Source organism: Cotesia typhae, unplaced genomic scaffold (assembly GCF_013202065.1).
Source record: "Cotesia typhae breed Kobodo isofemale line unplaced genomic scaffold, CoteBio_Ctyphae contig_122, whole genome shotgun sequence".
NCBI lineage: Eukaryota > Metazoa > Arthropoda > Insecta > Hymenoptera > Braconidae > Cotesia > Cotesia typhae.
In genome coordinates, this window is record NW_027423714.1 from 961037 (window position 1) to 987932 (window position 26896).

The following is a 26896-nucleotide window of genomic DNA, read 5'->3' on the forward strand; positions in this document are numbered from 1 at the left end:
ATTAAATATTTACGAAAATGAAAATAACGTTTTGTCATAAAAAACTTCAAGTTTTGAATGAATCTGCACTATAAATAATAAATAAGAAATATAAGTCGAAAACATGATAGACAATGTCTCTTTTAGCAATTTTGATCTCATGATACTCGTCCTAACACTCTTAAATGCTCCCTTAGGGTTATTGTCGTCGTACCGTGTCTTGGTTGGCTATTTGGGTTAGATGTTACCTTTAAGTTGATGATACGTGCATTGTAGATCCCTGTTAACGACATTTCCACATCCTCTGAACGGCATTGTGCACCAAGGAAGCAGTCATTTGCGATAAGAGGGCTCATATTTGTGTGTCTTTGAGAAAGAGCTTTCCTACTTATACTTATACTCAAGACTTATATAAACTTTACACACAGACGGAACAAACAAATAGACCTCAACACACTCTCATCTTATCCTCCAAAGACCAAAGTACGTCCAGGGTTAGGTTTGTTCTGACTACTGTCCGGAAATTTAGTGAAACGTCCTCTCTGTTTTCAGAATAAGTACAATATTCTCGGTATTGTCGCGGCTGTTATGAAAGACGATAGTGGGCTCTGAATAGCTACTTTATAATCACAGTAATGCCATTGCAAGTGTTTTCGTCCTTTTCAGTCAAATATTTTATTATCATATTAAATGTTAATTAACTTTTATTATTATTATTATTATTATTTCATTATTATTATTATTATTATAAAAATATATTAACAATTATTGCGGTCTTATAATGGATTATATCACTTGTAAATGTCAAGTGTGTTAACGTATGTAATATATATGCTGTTACTTTTTTACCACCCCTGGTATGTCAATGTCGAGGGGTCGTCTGTGATTTCGATGAGTAACCCCCGAATATTTTCTCACTCCTCTGATTTTTTTTTCTCGGGATATATACTTTTATCTAAAGTACATGTGACGTGTGAATTATTGCTTTTTTTGCTATCAATACAAAAATTTTGTTATTTTTCTAATCATATTGTTGAATTATTTTACAACAATACGATTCAGTTACTAAAATAGTAATTTCAAAATGCATTTTTAAAAATTTTAACAAATGTTGAATTTCTACAACAAAATGTGACGTTTCAATGATTCTAAAAAATTTTAAATTATCAAGGAGTAAAATCAGCTTTTATCACTGTAAATCCAAGTGTTTTAAAAGTGACTACAAATTGGCATTTAATATAGGAAATTAGAACACGTGGAAGTGTTTTAAAAGTGACTGCAATGCTTCAAGATAGAAACAAAACACTTTATGTGGGTTTTGTTAAAATACTTGGATTTATAGTGTAGTTATTTTGTGGAAAATTTTTCAAAAAACTTAATAAATCTTTTCACTTAATCTCAAAAATGGTAAAGAATTTTTTTTCTTCAAAACATACGGTTCAAAACATATACTTCTTCAAGACATGACGTAAAATCAATTTTTACCCAAAATAGAAACTTCAAACTTCAAAACATCGATATAATTATTTTTTACTAAGAGTTTCAAAAATTAACCCAACGTACCACTCCCAACCGTTAAAGTCGGCGATATGGCCACAGCAGTTAAAACCGACTCTAAATAATAATTAATTAAAAAAAAAAAAAAATAAACCATTTTTTTGATTTCTCAATTTTTACAGGAATATATAAAATATACTCTAAAGTATATAAAATATGATGACAGAAGCATAGTAGATGTACATTAATGTCCAACAAAATTTAATGGTACCGTGGCTATTAAAATGCAGTAAATAGTTTAAGGTCTCAATACAAAATACAGTGAAGCTGTAATGTGTAGAAAAAAGTAAAAGATTATTTTTATTTTTATTGTTCCAGGAAAGTATCTTGAAAATGGTCTGACGAGACAGGGGGCAAGAGACTCGTTTTCGCCACTCAAGACAAAGTGCAGAGAGTCTATTCTGTACTATCTCGTACTCTCAGCTCAAGTACTTTTGTTGCATCAGTGTTGAGAGGCCATATTCTCTTTATTTTGTCGTCTCTTTTCGCAGTTAACTTTTGTTCAAAACAATTCAAGTTATGGATACTGTATTCAGTGGTTACTGGTGAATAAAAAAAATTTATAAATTGTATGCTCACCTATGATAATAAACCCGCGAGCATTTTAGTAAATAATCATAATTAAATCACTAGGATGGATTTTATCGAAATAAGTAACCCTCGTATTTCAACGCATTTACTCATCGGCTCGATAGAATCAAGTGTCGCTGCGCTTTATCGCACTAAAGGGCCATAAAGGCTAATATAATTCCGCGGGAAGGAAGTGGATGTAAGAAAGGGCAATAGTAACAGGAGAGAAATAAAAAATAGTGTGGGAACAAAAGTAAAAAAGTCGGAAGATAAAAATGCCTCGTAGCATACTGTTGAGTAAACTACTGGGCACTCGTTATCACATTGCATTTTTACGTAGTATATTTTTTCCCCAATAGAGTGATGGCTTTGGTGACCGCTAAAACGTTTACGGGAATTGCTCCCCAGCGCCCGACATACTTTCTATATTCTTTCTATAAGATGATCTTTTTTGGCATTACGGCAAGTGTTTTACTTTATCACGCTTCATTGTTTACGTTATCATATTTATATTGTTATTGATTTTTTATTATTTCATTAAATATAATTTTCTAAAAATAAAATCAATTATATCGTTAAATAAGTACAGAATGATATTTGCACGGCGAAAAAAACAAAAAAAACATTCCAATGGTACCATAGGAATTTTTCCTTTATTAACATGATAGAAATATCCTTGTGACATAGAAAAAATTCATTTATCACTAAAATTTATGTAACTTAATTTAATAGTTAAGTTACAATTTATGAAAAATAAGACTAAAAAAAAAAAATTTTTTTTTTTCAATTGAGAAAAAAATAAAATTGAAAAAACACCATTCTGAAATTTTCAGGATATTTGTAGAAAATGTCAAAGTTTCATATGAAAGAAAGAAAAAAAATTAAAAATGGATATCATTGAGAAATTCGGAGTTTTTTTGGAAAATCTAAAAAATAACGATGAAGATAGGGTTGAATAATTTTTTTTTTAATTTTTTCCAAAAAGAACATTTAATAAGAAAAATTTTGAAAAAAAGAAATGTCCCGATAAGTCAATTTTTGAAAAAGTTATGGCAATTTAAAAATAAAAAAGCGGTTTTGTTGAAAAATTCATAACTTTTTTTTTAGTTGAGTAAAAAATTTGTAAAAATGATGAGAGACGTTTTTGATAGAGTAGAAAAGAAGGAAAAACTTTCAGCCAAATCAAAAGGGGTCAGAGTAAAAAATGGTCGATTTGGCGTGGAATCTTCCATATACATTAAGCTCCACCGTCTATAATTTGCTAGATTTTTAATTTTTTTGAAATGTAAAGCAAAATTTGAAAAAAAAATTTATGTTATGTATTGTATATTTTTCGATGTAGAAAATTTTTTTTATGTTTGTAATTACGAAATTTTAGTATTTAAAAAATCAACTATCAACTTAGGTGTTCCATAAATAAAGCGAAAAAAATACTTGGAACATAATTAAAATTATCGATAAGTGGTTGATAGTTTGCTTGTAGATAAAAAAAAAAAAAACCCACTTGTAGTAAAAAATAATTATCGTTAGTAACTTCGCAATATTCAACCTAACAAGTTTGTTATTAAAAATGCAGAAAGTAATGTGGCAATTAATTCTTTTGATTTTTATTTTATTTTTTAATTCATGGGCAGAATCCTGTCACTGTAACTATAAATATAAAAATTACGAAGATCGCAGTGAATTTTTGTCAAAGCTCGAAGATTCTCACAAACTAAATCGAATTGCTCTAACTGGTACTCATGTTTCTGCGGCATACTCCAAATCCTTGCTTGCTTTATTGAAAACCCAAGAACTCAGTATCAAGGAGCAATTGGAAAGTGGAGTCCGTGTTCTTGATATTCGTACACGTCATGTTTCCAACAAATTTGCTCTCTATTATAAATCATCAGATTTAGGGCTTACATTTGATGACGTTCTGAACCAGACCGCCAATTTTTTATCACATCACAAGCGTGAATTCGTAATTATGTTCATGTCAGAGGAAAATCTGGCAGAAAGTTCCACGAAGAGTAGCTGTGAAATAATCGATCAGTATGCGAGTGGAAAAAACGGATGGAGATTGAGGAAAAACTGGACTCTAAGAGATTCTATCGGGATGCATCGGGGCCGAATTTTGTTGGCGAGGGGAAACTATCGATTTGCTGAGTGTATAGTTAATTTAAAAAAGCAGTGTCTCATTCAGAATTTTAGAAATTCAATGTGGAGTTTTAAGAACATCGATTACAAATGGCGGGAGATTCAAAAGTTGCAAGCCGCAAGTTTTCTTGCCAATCATGAATGTTTTATCAACAATATGGGAGGTGTCTACTTTGAGTCCTACCCAGAAGAAACGGCTAAAATTGGAATTATGCATTTTAATGGATGTTCTTTGCCGTTGAATTATCGGATGGCTTGTTACTTTGTTAACTCGTATCGTGGATTGATAATGGTGATGGCTGATTTTCCATCCCAAGAGTTGAATAATCGTATCAATGATAGTAATATGAACTATACGTACGATAGTTGTCAAGAATATTTGAATAATCCTATAATGAATTGATGTGAATCAATAAGGTTAAAAATAATTGATGATCTGTAATGCCATTAGTGAAGAATTAAATGTATTATTTTTAAAAAATGTATGCTTTTTTTATTGTTATAAATACTGATGAAGAAATTTGTTTTAAAACAATTATTTCAAAGAATTTTTTATTATTTTGAACCAAGAAAAAAAAATCCTCAACTGAACCAAATAAAACTTATTTGATTATTCTTCTTGGTTCTAAGAAACCAAATTCTTTGAAATAACCCTTTTTTTTTAATCAATTATTTACTGATGACAAAAAAAAGTAATTTTCGACATTATGAATTTTAATCCCAATAAAAATTTTGAAAAAAAAAATTTTTTTCCAATTTTCTGCTTCGTTAGATTTCTTTCCATTTCTTTCAACAATAGATATTTTAAGCTTTAAAATTACTTTTTTTTTTTCAAATTCGCCTTTCAAAAATCACTCATAAGATTTGAAAATTAAATTGAAATTTTTAAGGCTTCGAAAAAATTCTCAAAATATTGTTAATCCTCAGCAGATAATAAAAATATTGATAAATTATAAATACTCTTTGATTTTTATATTAAAAAAATTCTTACCAGCATAAACATACACTAAAAATGAAATAAAAATACAAAGATTTAAATGCCGTCTTGCCGTCAATCAATTGAAAGTTTGACGTTGAATTTTTGTAATAAAATTCAATTCCCGTGGTTCCCACAAAGCACCTCTTGTGGTAACTAATATAAATAAATAAATAAAAAAGTAAAAAAACGCAAAGAAAGAAAAAATTCGTGACGGGTAAATATCAGCCGGAGAGTTACGAGCATTACGAGACGACGTCGGCGACGACTACCATGGGTACGCGAGGACTATGTGGAGTAGTAGAGAGCACATTGGAGGATACACAGAGAGTATACAGTACATAGCAAATATATATCCATATATATACAGAGTGTAACGAATAGAACAGTTGAAGGATGGCAAAAAAAGCGCGGTTGAAAGCTTCGAAAGCGAGTGTAGCGTCGATTCACGTCGCGTAATGTATCCGACGACGCAACGTTCATCCCGCTCGCTTTACTTGCATACTTGTATGTGTGTAAATGTGCACGTACAGTACGTCAATGAAGCCATACCACTACATAATTCTTCAGGTCTTTCTCTCTTGATGTATCATTCTTTCTCTAGTCAGCAACCTTTATATATATTACGTTTTTCCAGACTTATAAAACCAACGTCTGTAGCCCGCGATCACATCACCGGTAAATTCACCGAGTCTCGCGATATTTCCAATATTTGAAGCCACGGAGGATGTTACAGTCGCTCCAGGAAATGAAATGTGTGTCTAATTTCCAATGCTCCGATGTACTCACCCCATTCACAACTCCCTGTGTACTCAATTCTGCCAACTTTCTGTAATACTTATTTCACTGATGTGTATCCAATTTTCTTCTCAGCCCACCTTTTTCTCCTTGCTCATATTTTTAGTAGAAAGAACTTTTGTAAAAATTGACGGCAGGGTTTATTGATATTTATTAATTAACTTGATTATGTAGGTACACTAGTAGCAAATCTAGGTCGGTTTGGCTCCCCGATCAAATAGATTTCTGTATTGTCGACATGGGGTTCTGTCTTATCGGTGGTTATTGGGCAGATTTCTGCTATGCCAGTGGTGGGTTTTGTGCTCTATTTTTTACCGATGGTTGGGGCGTTGTCATCGATTTGGTGATTGATTTTTCCCGGCGGTTGGGGTATTGTCATCGATTTGGTGATCGCTATTTACCGACTGGTGGGGGGGGTGGATTATCATCGATTTTTACCGACTGTTGGGAGATTATCATCGATTTGTTGATCCATTGTTTGAGGTCAAAATGCTACCCCCCCAACAGCAGAGCTGATAGCGTGTATCAGCTGTGGTGTTGATGTGATATGCACTTATTTGATGTGATGATGAATTTTGTATATATTCAAATGACTTTAAGTATAAGTATATGCGAGAAAGTTCGATACTTACGCCGCTCTGGTGGTGAAATTGCGATGTCGGTTTGAAGTAGTCGTCTGTTTATCGATTTGAGGTAACTATCGACAGTTGTACGTTAAGCGGCTATCTATGTTATCGACTGGGATTATCAACAGTCGGCTTGCTACCGGAAGATGATCTGTTTTATCGGGTGGGGGGTTAGTGTTGTTCTTTAACTTTAACTGTTTTTTACTCTCTCTCTCTCTCTCTCTCTCTCTCTCTCTCTCTCTCTCTCTCTCTCTCTCTCTCTCTCTCTCTCTCTCTCTCTCTCTCTCTCTCTCTCTCTCTCTCTCTCTCTCTCTCTCTCTCTCTCTCTCTCTCTCTCTCTCTCTCTCTCTCTCTCTCTCTCTCTCTCTCTCTCTCTCTCTCTCTCTCTCTCTCTCTCTCTCTCTCTCTCTCTCTCTCTCTCTCTCTCTCTCTCTCTCTCTCTCTCTCTCTCTCTCTCTCTCTCTCTCTCTCTCTCTCTCTCTCTCTCTCTCTCTCTCTCTCTCTCTCTCTCTCTCTCTCTCTCTCTCTCTCTCTCTCTCTCTCTCTCTCTCTCTCTCTCTCTCTCTCTCTCTCTCTCTCTCTCTCTCTCTCTCTCTCTCTCTCTCTCTCTCTCTCTCTCTCTCTCTCTCTCTCTCTCTCTCTCTCTCTCTCTCTCTCTCTCTCTCTCTCTCTCTCTCTCTCTCTCTCTCTCTCTCTCTCTCTCTCTCTCTCTCTCTCTCTCTCTCTCTCTCTCTCTCTCTCTCTCTCTCTCTCTCTCTCTCTCTCTCTCTCTCTCTCTCTCTCTCTCTCTCTCTCTCTCTCTCTCTCTCTCTCTCTCTCTCTCTCTCTCTCTCTCTCTCTCTCTCTCTCTCTCTCTCTCTCTCTCTCTCTCTCTCTCTCTCTCTCTCTCTCTCTCTCTCTCTCTCTCTCTCTCTCTCTCTCTCTCTCTCTCTCTCTCTCTCTCTCTCTCTCTCTCTCTCTCTCTCTCTCTCTCTCTCTCTCTCTCTCTCTCTCTCTCTCTCTCTCTCTCTCTCTCTCTCTCTCTCTCTCTCTCTCTCTCTCTCTCTCTCTCTCTCTCTCTCTCTCTCTCTCTCTCTCTCTCTCTCTCTCTCTCTCTCTCTCTCTCTCTCTCTCTCTCTCTCTCTCTCTCTCTCTCTCTCTCTCTCTCTCTCTCTCTCTCTCTCTCTCTCTCTCTCTCTCTCTCTCTCTCTCTCTCTCTCTCTCTCTCTCTCTCTCTCTCTCTCTCTCTCTCTCTCTCTCTCTCTCTCTCTCTCTCTCTCTCTCTCTCTCTCTCTCTCTCTCTCTCTCTCTCTCTCTCTCTCTCTCTCTCTCTCTCTCTCTCTCTCTCTCTCTCTCTCTCTCTCTCTCTCTCTCTCTCTCTCTCTCTCTCTCTCTCTCTCTCTCTCTCTCTCTCTCTCTCTCTCTCTCTCTCTCTCTCTCTCTCTCTCTCTCTCTCTCTCTCTCTCTCTCTCTCTCTCTCTCTCTCTCTCTCTCTCTCTCTCTCTCTCTCTCTCTCTCTCTCTAAAAATATCAGTCCTTTGCTTGTTGCAGTCATTTGAATCAGTTATATAATTCATGGATAACTTGACTGATCTAGAACGCGCTTTTCTCCGAAGTCAGCCACCTTACTGGGAGGATTTTGACGATTTAATAGAAAGTTATTTTGGTGACATTCCACCCGAAGATATCGGGATATTTGTTCGGAAAAATAATTAATTTACATAAAAATTTAGAGGTGATCAAAGCTGCTCGCGAAAAAGTGAACTGTTCGAATTGTGATGATAGACTTGATATAACCAAGAAACTAATAGACATAACTGACAACTTACGTAACACTGTGTATACAAAAGTATCTTGCTCACATTGTGTGGATAAACTAAATGTAATTGACGACTTGCTTAAAACTGCGTATATAAAAGTATCTTGTTTAAACTGTGTGGATAAACTTAATTTAAACCGAAAACTGTTAGAAATTACACAGAAGTTTCAAAAGCTTGAATTACGTTTCTTTCAACAGTAACTCTGCAATGCATCGTAAACGATTGAGGTAATTTTTAAATCATTATTTATACTTAAATTTATGTATTTTGTTTCTAAGAATTTATATTTTTTTTTTTTTTGAGATTTCACTCATGCAATGGTTCATGTGATCATTCAGCGCAAATCGAGTTCGATGAAGTTAGTGTTTCATCCAGTGACAGTGTAACTTCGAGTAATACTCCTCAGGGTAGAGTTATACTAGAGAAGAAAGAATTTACTTATAATAATAGAAAAGTTAAAGTAGATTTCTTTCAAGTAAAAAACTTATTATTGTTAACCTTTAAATATCCTGAAGATGGTGAGGATAGTCCAGTAAAGGACTGTAAAGTTATAATTTTTTAATTAACCAATATATAAAAAAGAGTGAAATATGGAATACTTAATTGATTTTACCGGTTATATTATGCCTAACGGTTCATTTACAGTAAAAGAATTTTATGTCACTGAGATTACTAATGAATATCAATTCAATGGTGTTTATGAGTGTGACTACCATTTATTTAAACCTCCAATGATGATTACTAGTGCATCTGTTATTAAGCAAAATCTCGACTGTAATGGACTTCGTCATGGAATTAGTTGGGACGTTGGTAAAACTGCGTATAATGTACTTGCAGAAATTTTTAACAACTTGAAGAGGAATTTGAGCTATCTCTACGTTGAAGGTGAACAAAAGAAAGAATGGCTTGAAAAATTAATTGATGATTCATCTGTTGTGATCATAGATTTAACGAAAATGCGTCATTATTCAATTGATAACATTAAATTTATACATTTCAAGTGCCCATCTGCAGTACATATATCAACTGGATACTTAAAAGCTTGTGCATTTCAAAATGTTCAACAACTCAAATTATGGTATTTAAAGTTTTATGGTAGTCAACCCAGCTACAACAAATCAGTTCAACTTTTCAATCAATTGACCACTCTACGAAAGATGCATCCACGAGATCTGGCCTGTTTGGATACACATTTTTTGCTTTACTTTGCCAAAAGAGAAATACGCTTCATTTGGGATAAATTACCAGAGCATCTAAAACACAATGAAGAAATCAAAGAATATTCATTCTGCAAGCGACATCATCCTCAAACCGGTGCTGATTGGGAAATATCCGGTATATATTTATATCCATATCGAAAATTTTGCTTACAATGTAATTTAGAGAAATGAGTAAAAAAAATTTTTTTTTGTATTATTGTTCTACTTATAGTCTAAGGAAACATGTATTGAAATAATAATATGCATATTTTATAAAAAATTTTTTTATTTATTAATAAAAATTTCATTTGATACATATATATTATTATAATTATCTTAAAACATTATACATTTACTTGAAAAGTTTTATTTGTGATAATTTTTTATTTAATATTGGATCTAATTTTTCACTAGTTTTTAAAATTCTGTTTTTAAATTTGTCCCTGTCTCTCGCAGCCTGTTCCCATTCCCCCTTTCTTGCATTTTTATATGCATACTTCCAAACATGCATATAATGAACAGTTGGTGTTAGATTGAAAGTAACAACCATTCTTTTTATACTAACTTACGAACAGTGCTGCTTATAGGATTGTATTCAATGATACGATCGTGAATAATTAAACAATATGCTGTTGTGTTGGCTGCAAACCGATTAACTGATTCAAATTCCAGTCGAATGTCTACTGGTCCAGATTTTATAGCTTCGTTCTGCTTGGAGCAATCAATTACACACAGTGGTGCTTGATCCAAAAATTTCTTTTTCGATAGGAGCGGTTCAGATTCTTTGTTATAGTATGATGTTTGAAAGTCTGTGTACATATGGTATAATAAAGCATACTGGTTGTGAGGTATATCTAAATTCAAGTCACCATAGGGATAACTTTGTGAATTTAAAAATAATTTGATGTTCCGCAGATTGCAGTGATCAAATTTGCTAGCATCTTTCCGAGCATCATTTTTCCTTGCTGTTTGGAATCCAAGAACAATGTAACGTGGCTTTTTGAGCTGAGTTGAGGTTTTGATTGCCCAAATATGTTTTGAAGTTGCAGGTAACAGGAGATACTCATACAATTCCCAAGTCCGAAAACTTATTGGTATAGCAGGATCACTGGCGATGTAGTTCAGAGTTTGAATTTTTTCCTTATCTGCTGGCGTTATGTATGGTACAATCCATTCAATTTTTTGGAGTGTAATTTTTACTTCTTCAGCAGCATCAGCATTTGTTTGTATGTAAGAATTTATATCACTGTTTGATATCATTAGAATTATTTCAAGTTGAACATTCATCAAAATTTTAAGATAATCTTCTGCAAAACCACTTAAAATATTAAGTGGAATGATAAAGTCAAAGTTTCCTGCATCATCGGTAAACTTAACCTCATTATCCATCAACCAGCCGGCATTTTCCAAAGTACTCAATTGATTTGGGCTAAATGACAAATATCCTTTCATTAAACTAGTTATACCAACATTGTTATTCCGATCCACTTCAATTCCATTTATCAATAGCCGAAACTCTTTGATCATATGAATTATTCCCATGTTTACAAAGTTAGTTGTGTTGGCAACAGCTGTATTATCATTTTTCGTGAATTTACCGATGATATGTAGTACACTTTTACTTGGAAGTATACACAAGTTTTGATTTTGAATTGTTATCCTCACTTCATCGTTGTTGTTTAGTGTTGATGACGCATAGGGTTGATGCGCATGCACCTCACAATGAGCAATAGAGTCATCAAATACGATTGGTCGTTGAATATTTAAATTTTCTGCCATTATTTATAGCGTTTATCTCCTATTACTCCGTACTTATTTCTAGACGGTGGGTCTTTGTTTACAGTACTCCCTTTTTATATAGCTTGGTGTGTAATTCCTAGAATCTTTTTTAAAATCTGTACCATATGCGCGCTGTTGACTTTCCAAGTATTTTTTAAGATTTTCCGAAACTTTATTACTCGACATTACAAAGACACATCGATCAATGAATGAATAATAAAATTACAATCAAATTTATAGAGAGTTGTTAAGAGTCACGTTTTGGTATAACACAAGCTAGACAGCAGCAATTTATTTTATAGATTTTCCACGTAATTTTAGTCCGAGAGTTTTTAGGAACTGGGCGTTCTGATGTGTTAATGGTCTGCGGGGTATTCGCTGACTGGTAAATTTCATCCATGGTAATGTTTTTTTATATCCAGCACCACTTTTTGTCTCGAAAACTATTCCCATAATTTATAAACTTTTCACGTGAAGTCTGATTGTTATAGTTTCACCTCTAAAATTTACTAATTTTCCATCCTGATCAACTATGTGCAGTCTTACATTATGTATAGCCTTTGTGAGTAGTGGAAGGTAAATGACATGAGATGGTACTTCCACAATCTTAAATCCTGGTGGTACACTAGGAAAGAATTCATGAATAGTATGCACTCTCCGATCGTTTATATATGCGTTTGATGTAATATTACACTCAACTCTTAGTACATTAAGCTTAAGTATAGCAACAGGTAAATTTAATGAATGAGTTTTATGAGGCTCAAGTTGGCGATCTGTAAACCCTAATAAACGTCCTATAGAGTCTTTTGGTTCAAAATCTATAAATTGGTCACATTTAATTTCACTTTTCAGCTCATTAATATTCGCTTTTAATTTTAAACTGAGTTTTGGCAATGATTTACATATATATGTTTCAATATCTTCAATTTCATAGCTTCCAGTTGGTAAAGTTAACGCTATAGTCTTTGGTTTTGATGCTATTTCAATAGTTTGTGGTATATTATAATCATCATCAATCCTTGTAATAATCGATACATTTCTTTTGGCTCTTTTTCCATTATTATTTTTTACAACTTTTTTTCCCCCACCACCAACATTGTAGTATGCATTAATATCATTGCTATCATCATCATCAAAAGGTCTTTGATTAATAACACCATCTGGTGGATAAGTCACATAGAATTTATTAGCACCAATATCAATATTGGGTATTGAATTAAATGTAAGCAACTCTACAAGTCCTAATACATAAGTTTTGTCTGGTGATAATTCAATAGGAGGGAAATAATTAGCCTCCAACACTGATGATGATCCTGTAAGTGTCAATGTAAATGACTCAGCCATGACTGATTACTTAAGCGTAATTTTCATGAATTTATAGTTCTCCAGTGAGAAATTTAAGACATAAATGTCCACATATAATTGTATTGAAATTTTGATATTGTTTGTGATTATATTTTATGCTACCAACACCGAGATAATCCACAATTTCTTGTGGTGGTTGTAAATTTCCAAAACTATCAAAATAAGTTACATTATTACCAATCTTTTTGTAACATACCCAGTGGGTACCAGATCCATATTTGTCATCTAAGTTGACTATCGCTGATTCATTTCTTCTAGGATCAGTTTTTGGTAAATCGTTTCTCATGAAAACTCCTCTAAAATTTGGAATTTTCAATTTTCTAACATACTTTAATATATCCTTATTTGTAAGCGCTCGGTGTGGTAGCTCTACTTGTTTTTTGATACTCCTTTACGTTTAGGATAAGGTCTCAAATATAAACCCATTCCACGTCTGTAAGGTCTCAAGTATAATCCTTTACCAATAGTAATTTCTTCCATTTTTGCATTATGTCTCTTACTCTCTGCTAGTTGATTTTTAGCTGCACTTGCACTATTTACAGCTTTTGCAATAGCTGCAGCTCCACCTGCAAAAGCACCAGTTGCTGAAAGACCTGCAAATAATGGAATCATAAACGGAATAATGCCACCAGTTTTAACTGGTACTGGCAAAATACGTGGGAGTCTAATATTTTTTTTTTCCACCTGATTTTTTAACAGCCCGACGTGCGCCAATCATTGCCGTTTTAATTGGATCACCACCAACTGTCATAGATTTTTTAGCCTCTCCTACAATTTTTCTCAGTGCAACCTTCTTATTCATCTTTTTCTTTTTACCAATACTTTTCACGTTTGATTTTCTTTTTGTAACACCAGTCTTCTTCTTCTTCTTGCTCTTCAAACCCATTCCAAATCGTCTCTTTAGCTTCATAATTTTACTTACACTCCAAGCGGCTGCTTTTTCACCAATACCAGCGTCTTTTGATTGAACTCTTTGCCACGCTTTTTCAGCAAGTACTTTATCAGCCTCGTGACGTGCTTCTAAGTTTTCACGATTATTCGAGTAAGCTATATCGTGTTCTTTGCACGCTGTATCCAATTGATTAATACCAGGATCACCACGAGCTAATCTTTTAGCTAATTTTGTGCCAGGTCCACAGTATTGATAGCCAGGTATATGTAATTCAAACGGTAGTTTATTAATAATTCTATTAACTAAACCTTTACCTTTGACACGTCTATGCTCCATCACAGTAGCATAATGACTAATAAAAAAATCGTATAAAAGCCTATACTTATAGTAAAAATTAAAGAGTTGACGATACTGCTGCGAGTTGTAAACATGAAGTTCCAACATCAACCAGCTAAATTACCAGTGACCAATTTTGATCAAATAGTTCAAGGTACTGGATTGAAAAAAGTTAAAAGACACGGTTCTCTGTTACCCAACAGTGTACGTACTGTATTTTGTGGTCCATCAAACTGTGGAAAGACTAATGCTTTGTTATCCATCATTATACATCCGAATGGATTGAGATTTGATAATATTTACCTCTACTCAAAATCCCTCGAACAGCCAAAATATAAGTTTTTAGAGTCACTTTTAAAACCTATAAAAGACATTGAATTTTTTCCTTTCAATGAGCATGGAGATGTCATAAAGCCTGAAGATGCTAAACCCAACTCATTAATGATATTTGATGATGTTGCATGTGAAAAACAGGATCATATAAAAGCCTATTTCTGTATGGGTAGACATAAAAATGTCGATAGTTTTTATCTCTGTCAAACCTATACACGCATTCCCAAACATCTGATTCGTGACAATATTAATTTTTTAGTGAAATTTCGACAAGATGAAATGAATTTAAAACACATTTACGATGATCATGTAAATACTGACATGCAATACAATACTTTCAAGGACTTATGCTCAGCATGCTGGAATAATAATAAATATGGCTTTGTAGTAATTGACAAAGACAGTGAATTGAATGATGGAAGGTATCGTAAGGGTTTTGACTGTTTCATTAGTATAAATTAACCTGTATCGGATAAATAATAATCATACATGTTAAGTAGTTTGTTAAATCAACATGAAGTCGGAGGATATTTTAAAACAAAAAGATGTTTTACATCAAATCTCCCGGGCAAGTGATGCAATCCGACGCAAACATAAACTCTTGAAGTTAGGAAAGGATACAGCTGAGAAAGCCATGGATGAAATGTTCAAACCAATAGTCACACCATTGAAAACTCTTATTGAATCATCCGAGCAAAAAATTAAACAAGAAGACATAAAAAAAGAGATAAAAGAAGAAACAAAAAATGAAAACTTAGACCAACAACTACAACAACCAGATGACTTTGGTAGTCTGATCTCTGAAGATGAAAGTTTCATTAATCGCAGCAGACAGTATCGATCTATAGAACCACTAGCTTCAAGTAGTCCTATCAAAACGGATTGTTTATTAAAAACTTACATACAAAAATTAAATCGAAATCATAAAGAGAATGATTTTAGGTATGGTGTTCGAAAAAAAAATAAAGCAATGAACATTGGAAATTCAAGTATTTATTTCAACAATGATGAAATTAATGTTCAAGACAAAGTTTATCCTATGACTCATGGTTTATTGGAATTATTATTCAAAAAAGCTCCTCAAGATTCACTTGTAACACAGAATGATGAGAAATACTACTTAGATATTGTTGAAAGAACAAATATGTATTGGAAAAATTATAAGCCAAATACAAGTATTTTCAATGATCCATCACCCAAGTTCAAAAATTATGTTGTCGAATTCCTAGCAAAAAGACATGCAAATTTTTCGAAAGGTGGAGGCTTACCTAGCCACATGATAGTCAAGAAGAAAAATAGAAATATGGATTATGTATACTGGGATGATCCTAATGAACTGGTTGAAAGATTACGCCTATTAATGGCCTCTCAATCAGCTGGTAATACCAGTCACACTAATGAAATTATTTCGATTATTGAAGAATTAAGAGAGGCTGAAATTATATATTAGAAGTAATATTTCAGAAATTTCACCATTAGTTTGTGAACTGTTGAAGTGAACTGGACGATAAAAAAAAAATGAGTATTGATATATTTGGACGTTCTTTGAAAGCTGTAGCAGTTGTTAGTGGGCCTCCAGGAACTCCAGGAAGAGGATTTAAAATAAATTCTGATGGGCAATATGATTTAGAAAACAAAAGATTATGTGAAGTTGGAGAACCAGTGAAAGATAATGACGCGATAACATTGAAATTTATGCGTGATTTTATAAATAAAGATTTATCTTTATTAGAGAGGACTATAAGAGAAGATCAATCAGAAATTATTTCCCATTTACATTCAGAAGTTGTATCATTGAGGACTTCTCTCGATTTGTTGAAAAAAGAAAATCAAGAATTAAAAAGAAAGAAACCGAAACAAGAAGAATTAGGCAAAAAAAATGGAAGATAAAAAATCGGTAATAGCATATGAACTTCACAGACCAGCTCGTAAAAATTATCAACGCCGTCATGTTGATATTCGAGGACTTGATGAGACTTGGCAAGCTAATTTAGTTGAAATGATTCCTTATTCAAAAGTAAATAATAATTATAAATATTTACTAACAGTGATTGATATATTTTCCAAGTACGCTTGGGCTGTACCTATAAAAAATAAAAGTGCTAATGATGTAACCAAAGCAATGGATTCTATATTAAAACACGGAAGAATTCCAAAAAATCTGCATGTTGATCAAGGCAAAGAATTTTATAATCAAGAATTCTGTAATCTTATGAAAAAGTATAAAATTAATATGTACTCAACATTTAGTAATTTGAAAACATCTATATGTGAAAGATTTAACAGAACACTTAAAACTAATATGTGGCGAAAATTCACTACTCATGGTACTTATAAGTGGATCAACATGATTGATGATTTAGTGAATACTTACAACAACACTAAACATAGAACAATAAAAATGAAACCAGCAGATGTAACTGTTGATAATGAACAAGACTTGAAGAAGAGTATTTACCAACCTCTTACTACGCTGAGAAAAAAATTACTTAAAAAAAATAAATTTAAAGTTGGAGATAAAGTAAGAATAAGCAAGTATAAAAATTTGTTCGAAAAAGGTTACACAGCAAACTGGACAACTGAAATATTTACGATAAACAAGGTACAGAATACGAATCCAACGACGTACAAACTTGTAGATTACCAGGATCAGCCAATTGAAGAAGCATTCTACCGTGAAGAACTCAGCAAAACAAAATACCCTGATGTATACCTAGTTGAAAAAATTGTAAAAAAGAAAGGAAGTAAATATTATGTTAAATGGTTGGGATTTGACACCACCCATAACAGCTGGATTAATAAAAGTGATTTATAAGGATGTTTAATTTTATTAATAAAATTTTTAAAAAATCAATATCTTTTTTTTTTAATCACAATCACTTAAAGCGTCTAGATCACTTAAAATAACAGTTTCTGCATCCGATAAGTCAATAGAAGAATCATCAAGCATTTCATATAAACACTCTAAATTTTGATCTTCTAGATCATCTTCCTCTTCTTCTTCTTCTTCTTCTTCCTCTTGCCTGTGCGGTATATAAACATTAAAAGCCCACCATTGTGTATACAATGCTTCTTGAATCGTCGTTAAGTGCCCACCATTAACCATGATTAGAGGCTCAGGGTGTATAGCATTGATCAGTTCAAACGACCAATGCAATCTTTCGTCGGCGATGGACAGGGTGGCTTGATCATCGCCCACACTAACGCTGCATCCATTAATATCTTCACCGCACATCACAACGTCCTCTAGTTGTAGCTTGATGTGAAAAGACAGATCAGAAATTGAATAATTCTCAACCCATCTCCTCGGCCAAAGCACGCTGTATTTCAGGAACATAATCAAATAAGAACCTATAAAAAATTATATTTATAATAGTAATTACATTTTATAATAGTAATTATAATATTAATTAACTTACTAAATGAATGAATTATTTCCTTCTTCAATAGCAATGGACCTTTACAATCTCCTGCTAGTTGATCATTAAAACAGAAATAATGAGTATCAGATAATTCAATATTAACTACTCGAAATTTCCATGTTAATGTGTTGTGGTTGATCTCCAACCGTGTAATGATATTATTTGCTTGAAAGAGAGATCCATGAAAAGTCTCCCTTCTTGAAATTATAGCTTCTAACTCCTCGATTATGGATTGTAAAATTGAATCAATGTTGATAAGCCATTGAATCGGCAGAAAAATATTATATATTATTCCTTCTAAAGCCTAAAAAAATTTTTTCTCCCCCTAATAGAAAAAAGAAGACAACCAGAGTATTTTAAATATTTGAGAAAAAAATGTGTTTCAATTCATATATGAAAAAAAATAAGATTAAAAAAATTATAAACTTACATTCATTTCTTTTCTCACAAAAAATATTACACTTTTTTTTTTTCGAATAAAGTTAGAAAAAACAACATAGCACTTTTAACTATATTTTTAAAAAAACAATACAGCACTTCTGAACTATCTTTATTTTTTTTTTTTTTTAATTTTGAAAAATATTGTTTTTAACTGTAGCGGTACGAGAGTGTAATATATATAAAATTATAATTTATCCGATGCTTATTCCAAGCAGATGACTTATGAACTGAGATGAAAAATTATTAAGCATGATTAAATTATAATATAAACATTTAAGAAGAATTTTTTGATATCAATATTTTAAATGGGAGAAAAGAATAAGCATGGAAAACTATAGATCAGTGTGTATGAGAGTGAGAGAGAGGGAGAGAAAGAGAGATAATTTTTACGATCATTGAAACATAACACCTAGCTCACTCAAGTAACATTAATAATGATGAAAAAATAATATCATTATTAATAATAAAAAACAATTTAAAGATAGTAATAAAAACAAAAAAATTCATTTAAAAAATTGTTTTTATTAAATATCCATCATGGATGCAATTGCAAATCAAAGTTGTGTATGAGGTATTATGTGATTTTATTAAAATATATTTTAAAAAAAATGGTTAAGGACTTACCATCTCAGAATTATTTTTTTCGGAAAATAATAATAATAATAATAATAATAATAATAATGGAGTGGTCCAGCAGTAACGGATGGAGCTCAGGCTGGGCCCTCGGAGAATCGGACTCCGGGGATAACCCCCCTGAGCATTTAATAACAAAATAATAATAATAATAATAATAATAATAATAGCGATGCTTGCTACGTGGGCGATGCTTGCTACGTGGCCTCCAAGCGGCGCATCGCGGGAAACGCAGACCATAACATCAGGTCTGTAGGCGAACGACGTAGCCAGTGCAGTGGGCCAACTACCCACTGCATGGAAATAGCTGAGTTACAACACATCAACTCAGAAGTGCTCCCCACAACCGGTCCTTTTCGGATGAGGACCATTCATCAGGTGGGAGGAGCACGCCGGACCCGATGAATTATGACGACCCTGGTGCTATAAGGACCAACTTTAAGTGGACGGAGGAACTCAGAGTCGATCTCTTGGTGTGCTACCAACGTAGCGAACCGGGGGTGAGCGGTTATATGGCCCGGATGCACACTCTTTGGAGTGATATGCATCCGGAGCTAGCGCATTTTACGCACAAACACCTGCGTAACTATGCCGCTCATCTTCGGCGTAACAGAAGATCGCTTGTGCCGGATAGAAGGCAGTCTAATAGACTTTCTTTTCCGGCGCAATTACACCAAGAACGACGCCGTTCCTCCTTGGACAACAACAATCCCTTTGCAGGACGGCGAGTAAGTATATCTAAAAAGATAACTTACTCTCAACAACAGCTTGACGCGGTAAATGAAGATCTCCGTACAAACATCCTGGAAGATTCCACCCTGCTCACTGTGAGTCAGGTTGTGTATGGTGCAGCGGTCTCAGCTTTTCCGAGAGAGAGACATTGTCTCTCGATCGAGGCAAGGTTGAAACAGCGCATCTCACAACTTGGCTTGAAAATTGACATATCCCGGAAACAGGTCTCCCGCATTCAGTGTGTGATTGAGTTCGACACAACTCAAAGAACATACACGCCCCGAATTCGGCGCATTGCTGCTGAACTTCGGTGGCGTCATCACACACTGAACAAGAGTACGCTTCTTGTCATCAAGGAAGAGTCTCTTAATAAATTGCGGGCTCTAGTGGCTGCTAAAAAGTCATTAGAGAAAAGGCTGAAGCGGTTGATCGACAACGCACTGTTTCAATCCAGCCCCTCACGCTTCCTGACACCAAAGACCGATGTTACCGGGAATTATCCAACACCTGAGCGGGTGAAAGCTTTTTGGACTGAGTTGTATGTATCAACCAAACGTGAACGCCAACACTCCAGCTCTGCACGACTTCAAAGTATTCTGTCGGGAACACCGTCGACAGAATGCTGATGAAGAGAGCCCTGCAGTCAGTGTGGATGAAGTTCGTTCAGCTCTAAATGGCAGCAAAAATTGGACTGCCCCGGGACCAGATGGCATTAATGTCTTCTGGTGGAAGAAGTTTACTTCTACCCACCTCCATCTGGCCCGCATATTTACATCATACATTAGAGCTGACGATCCGATTCCGGACTGGCTTGTAGAAGGGCGAACCGTACTGATACCTAAAAAAGGTGACTTGTCTGACCCTAAGAATTTCAGGCCTATCACCTGCTTGAATGCGGTTTATAAAATTTTTACAAAAATTTTAAATAACCGTATCTTGCAGCAGATAGAGCCTGGATGGTAACAGATATATGAACGTGGCAGTAAAAGAGGCCTGTCAGGTTGCAAGGAGAACCTGATAGTGGATCGATGCGTCTTACAAGATGCGATCTACTATCAACGCAACCTATCAATGGCTTGGATTGACTATCGCAAGGCATTTGACTCAACTCCTCATGAGTTGATTTTATATCTACTCAAATGCCTGGGAGTCAATCCGGAAACAGTGGAATGCATTCGGCGTACAATGCAGCTCTGGCGAACGCGTTTTCACATTGGAAGTGGACACGCATTACACGTAACCGGAGTTGTAGAGTATAAACGGGGGGTCTTCCAAGGCGATTCCTTGAGCCCTCTGCTGTTTTGCATTTCACTGCTGCCTATATCTGTTGCACTCCGTAAAACTCATGGGTACTCTGTAGGGCCTCCGGGTGATCGAAACTATTCGATCACCCATCTGCTTTACATGGATGATCTAAAGCTCTATAGTGCTGATAAAGATCATCTACAAGCGGCCCTCAACATCGTAGCAGAGTACACACGAGATGTCGGAATGTCTTTTGGGTTGGATAAGTGTGCGGTCGTACATCTGGCGAGGAGTAAGTGCTCTGATACGGGGGATGATGTCGAGTTAGTAGATGGGAGCGTCTTAAGACAATTAGACACCGGAGAGTTGTATAGATACCTAGGAATGGAAGAGCACCGTATGCATGCGGTCTCTGAAGTCCGAGCAACTCTCCAGAGCGAGTATGTTAGGAGACTCAGGAAAATTTGGTCCTCCGAACTTTCCGGCAAAAATAAAGTCTCAGCTACTAATATGCTCGCTGTCCCAGTCTTACTATACTCTTTCGGTGTCCTGAAATGGGCCCGAAAGGATTTACGCGATCTTGACATTAAAACCCGTAAGATCATTAATATGAATCGAAGCATGCACCCCAATTCATCTGTCGCCAGATTATACCTCTCTCGGTCCATCGGTGGGAGAGGTTTGCAGAGTTTGGAGCGGCTTCACGACCGTTTGGTCCTGGGTTTAACACACGAAGTTGTCAATTTCACTGCAGACGAGGATGACTTTCTTATGCAAATTGTACATAAACATGAAAATGCGCATAAGGGGTCATTCTTGTATAAGGCAGCAATATATGCGGCAAGAACCCTTGGTCTTGGAGAAATAAACGCTCTTATGGAACTCCGAAAGCAGGAATTTAAGAGCGTCATCAGGAACGCCGAGGAAAAACTACTCCTTGGCGAACTGATGGACAAGTCCATGCACAGCGTGTTCTTTAAACACGTGCGTGATCATGGCTTGTCCACCCAGCTGACGTTTTCCTTCTTAAAGTCAGCTGGCCTGATGTCCGAGACTGAAGGGTTCATATTTGCCTGCCAAGATGGTGTCACTAACACTCTTGAGTACCGTAGCAAGGTGCTCCAGGTGCAGCTACCGGACACTTCCTGTAGGAGGTGTAGACAACATCCGGAGACGCTTATACATCTTTTGTCGGCATGTCCAGTGCTGGCGAGAGGTGCATATATCCAGCGTCACAATGCTGCCCTGAGAGTACTGTACTACTATCTTCGTCATTGCTACGGTATTGACGTGACACCAGTGCTGCCTTATCTGCCAGGAGATATTCCCCAGGTTGTTGAGAATGACAGTTGCAAAATTTATTGGAGCATGCCATTTGCAACAACCCGGCGGATAGATCACAACAAACCTGATATTGTGCTCTTCGACAAGGCCACTCGTGACATTTATGTCATTGAGTTCTCGGCCCCGGCTGAATACAACATCTCAGCCAAAGAAGAGCACAAAAGACAAATATATCAGGATCTCCTGTTTGAAATTGGCAAACTTTACCCAGGTTACCGTGTCAAGCTTGTCGTCCTGATTGTTGGCGTTCTAGGAGGGATGAAACAGTCTTTTGTATCCTCACTTGCCAAAGTTCCAGCTTGCTCATCAAAAGCTGAGTTCTTGGCAGTTAGGATGCAGAAGGCTGTTATACTTGGTTCTCTCCGTCTCTTAAGGGAAATGACTTTGGCCTGCTGTGATCACTATCCGCCTTGTTGTGCGGAGTGGTCCAGCAATAACGGATGGAGCTCAGGCTGGGCCCTCGGAGAATCGGACTCCGGGGATAACCCCCCTGAGCATTTAATAACAAAATAATAATAATAATAATATGAGTATAACACAAAGATAATAATAATAATAATAATAATAATAATAATAATAATAATATGAGGATAAAAAAATATTAAAAATTTATTTTTAAAAAAATATTAAAAATTTATTCAAAAAAAAAATAATGAAAAATTTATTTTAAAAAATAATACAAAAAATGAATTTTAAAATAATTAATGTTAAAATTATAAAAAAAATTTTTTAAAATAATACAAAAATATATAAAAAAAAAACGTAAATTTTTAAATAATGTTCATGATGATGATGATGATGATGATGATTACTATGAACAAAAAAAAAATTTTATATTTTATTAATATTATTTGTTTTTTTAAATTAAAAAAAAAAAATACTTACAAATGCTTCATTATCCTTGAACATCTCCTGGATGTGAAAGCTGTATGCACAATCCATGTCATACTGTAAACAAAAAATTAGCTCGTCAATTTTTTATATTTATTATTATTATTTATTAAATTTTAGAAAATACTTACATGTTCTTCGTGGTACTCGAACATATCTCGGATGTGGAAGCAGTCTTCAACATCGAACTCATCTTCACCATCTTCATTATATCCGAGTAGGTATTCGTATGTTGTTCGCTGCCATATACGCTGCATTTGAGTGCATCTTCTCCAAGTTCCAAAATCCATCCCATCGAATAACTTGATGGGGATTGGAGAATAATTTAACATGAAATTTACATACTGTTTCTGTCTGTATGTAAGACGATTCCATATTATTGGAACTCTGTCCTCAACAATTGAATTACATGCTAATTCCCCATTAGCATTATTATGGTTCTTATATAGTTCAAATAAATTTTTTAAACATAGTGATTCGTCTTGCCAAACACCACCTTTTTTTTAGATATTTTTTTATTTCATTCCGAACTCTCAATGCACGAATTAAATCTTCTTTGAGTATTTCAATTATTGCGATTATTGTTAAATACATTTTTTTTCTTCAGTGTATTTTAACGTTAACACACAAAAAAATTCACAAAAACTCACAAAAAACTCACAACTGCTCCGTTGAAACGTCTTTAGTAGAATGAAAATGTGATCTATTAAATTTAAGTTTTCTCAACACATATCTATATTACAGAGAAACTCGAGTGAGATGGAAAATTTTTACGATTGGTCAGACGTAAAACAGTGAACCTTATGTATTATAGTTCTATACACATTGTAACGGGTATTTTTCCGGTTTCCAAAAGGAGTGAATTTTAACCATTGGTGATTTGGACAAGACTTCCTCAAATATCTATATCCCCTAGCTCGAATGAAATCTCGCCGGAGTCCAGGATCTTTTCAGGGATAGCTTATATTACTTATAAATGAAATTTGAGCCTGATTATAATTAGTACTCTATTTATTTAAGACAACAAACAACAAATATCGAAACTTAAGTTATAAAATTTACAAACTTTATGTCAAACTTTACTATATCGCACATAACCCGCACACACCGTTTGTTTTTCCGTTTTTCAGTGCCACCTGGTGGCCAAACTCTGTCTACTACCTTTACGCAGTAGTATTCCTATTTGACCGACGGTTGCGCACGGCCCTACCTGCCCTTAATCCCGTCTGAGTGCATGAAAAGCATCCCTTCCCGGCCCTACTTGCCCCTAGTTCCCTCTGGGTGCTTGGAAAGCAACCCTTTCCGGTGGCCAAATTTCCCCCAATGGACAAGTCAGCACTTACCTGGTTCCTGGTCGGAGACAAGGTACGAGTTCCTTGGGTACTTCCTGGTGAAGGGTCTTCTACCAGAAGATTATAACCACTGGGAAACTTGGTTGACTTTTCCGTCAATTAAAATTGCTTTTAATTGACTCTTTAAAAAACTCTTATCCCACATCGATAAAACAGAACATTATTCAGTATAATACCGACTGTTGATACTCGCAGTCGATAACATAGTTCACTAGTCGACATCTGACTGTCGATAAAACTTACAACAAATCGATAAACAGACTTCAATACCTACATTTCATACCACCAGAGCAGCGTAAGTATCGAACTTTCTCGCATAAACTTATACTTAAAGTCATTTGAATATATACAAAATTCATCATCACATCAAATAAGTGCATATCACATCAACACCACAGTTGATACACGCTATCAGCTCTGCTGGTGGAGTGGTAGCATTTTGTCCTCAAACAATCGATCAACAAATCGATGATAATCTCCCAACAGTCGGTAAAAATCGAAGATAATCCCCCCAACAGTCGGTAAATATCGATCACCAAATGGATGACAATACCCCAACCGCCGGTAAAAATCAATCACCAAATCGATGACAACACCCCAACCATCGGTTAAAAAAGCACAAAACCGACTACCGACATAGCAGAAACTCTACCCAACAACAGTCGATAATGCAGAACCCCAATACCGGCAATACATACATCTATTTTATCGGGGCGTCAACCCGACCTAGATTAGCTACTTACACTGCTAAAAAAATTTTGAACGATTAAAAAATTTATTTGTCTGCAAACGATTTATTTATTTATTGAATGTAAATAAATTTTTCATTGTTTGATTATTAATGTTATTTCTGTTTATTAGTTTACAAGAAAATTATTTACGTACCCAATCCAATAATGGAATTGTTTGCTGAAGTTATTATGTTGTGCACTTTTATCATCTTGAGTCAAATAAGAAAGTTTTTGAACTAAGAAAATTTTATGGATTGGAGAAAATTTTTTTAATTAATCGAAGAATTTTTCTTCCTAATTCAAGTCAAAGAACTTTTTTCAAAATAGTTTTTTCTTGAATTAAATGAATTATTTTTTCAGTGTACTTATCAGAAAATATCTGCTCATACATCCACATTTGTTGGGGTAAAAACATTTTATAATCGGTTTAGTGACATTCTATGAAAACAATTTTGCTGAATTTTCATAAAATTTTATTTTGAAAATGGTTTTATAAAATTTCATTAAATTATCCAAAATTTTACAAAAGATGTACACTGGCTTTTTATAATTTAATCAACTTCTAAATTTTTTAGAAAGTTTCATTTAATTTTCTAAAAGTAACATAAACGTAGACTTTCATCTATTTTCAGCCGAAAAAAAAAAAAAAAATTTACTTACTCATATTTTTTCTTTACAACATCTTTTACACTTCGGCGAGTTAATGATTGATATATATTCAATGTCCAAAAAGTTAAATTCCACAAAAACTTGTGTTAAAAAAAAAATTCAATTTTTGATCGATAATTTGAGGGTCCACAAATTCACTTCTATACAACGGCAGTTATCAAATCTTTATCCTCGGAAAGTAAAATTTTGTACAACGCTCATACTTGATGAGAGCTCATACTCAAGAAAATTTATCAGTTATTATATTTTAAGTATTTTTAAGAATCTAAATAAAAAATTAAAAAATTTCTAGTTCTTAGCTCTTTCAGAGAAATGACTACTAAATGGCAAACGACTGTACTGATAATGCATGTCTTAAATTTTAAATAATAATAACAAATCATAAGAAAAATCGTATCATGACAATAAGCGCCCACAGAAGCTTGATATGAACGTTTAGGATCGGATAAAGGAAAAAAAATATAATGTTGAAATTTATCTTTTAACCAATACGAGTATTACACGCCTACGACTTTAATTCTTCTCCGTATATACGAATGTACACATGATACATGTGTATTTATCGTATATAGCATATTCATTAATGTTGTCTACCCCACTTTGTTACAAAACCTCAGCGTATTAACACCCATTCTCATCCCCGATGTACTTATACCCACACAAGTTCGATCCCAGTGCATAGCAAAAGCAGCGACGAGCGGCTCGTCGTTGAGAATGGAAAGTATTAGGTATGCGAAATGAATGCTCGGTACTCACTCGTTCTCGGTAATATATATATACACAGTATACACTCAACTCAGTGGTTCGCCGTGCTTCACTGGTGTGTATCGAAAAAATATGAATAAGCTTTCCAATTTCCGATATTCCATGACATTTTTCTATGAGGGCGGTTTCAATGAGATGTGAAGCATACAACGAAATGCCATCTGATATATATTCCGACGTGAGTGTACGTGTATGTAGTCAATCCTGTGCTTTAAGCATGTAAGGGTGTGTCAGATGTACACCTTTTTTCTCGTCTACCCTCAACTACTTTTTTATCATTTTAGTTTTATTTTTATTTTCTGGCTGTACTCAATTGCATATTT

At 34.6% G+C, this 26896-nt stretch overlaps 3 protein-coding genes across 3 annotated transcripts; 1 reads left to right on the forward strand and 2 right to left on the reverse strand.

Annotated features, from left to right (window-relative positions):
• Nucleotides 1-3676: 3676 nt before the first annotated feature.
• LOC141532828 (1-phosphatidylinositol phosphodiesterase-like) lies at nt 3677-4648 on the forward strand. The gene has a single exon (XM_074251369.1). It carries the CDS (start codon nt 3677-3679, stop codon nt 4646-4648), a length of 972 nt encoding a protein of 323 aa, XP_074107470.1.
• A 5550-nt stretch (nt 4649-10198) lies between these two features.
• Nucleotides 10199-11422, reverse strand: LOC141532838 (uncharacterized). The gene has a single exon (XM_074251380.1). It carries the CDS (start codon nt 11420-11422, stop codon nt 10199-10201), a length of 1224 nt encoding a protein of 407 aa, XP_074107481.1.
• A 5792-nt stretch (nt 11423-17214) lies between these two features.
• LOC141532848 (uncharacterized) lies at nt 17215-18032 on the reverse strand. The gene is made up of 2 exons (XM_074251407.1): nt 17768-18032; nt 17215-17699 (listed from the first exon to the last, which is right to left on the reverse strand). The coding sequence occupies exon 2, from the start codon at nt 17683-17685 to the stop codon at nt 17215-17217; it is 471 nt and encodes a 156-aa protein (XP_074107508.1). The 5' UTR covers nt 17686-17699; nt 17768-18032.
• Nucleotides 18033-26896: the final 8864 nt, after the last annotated feature.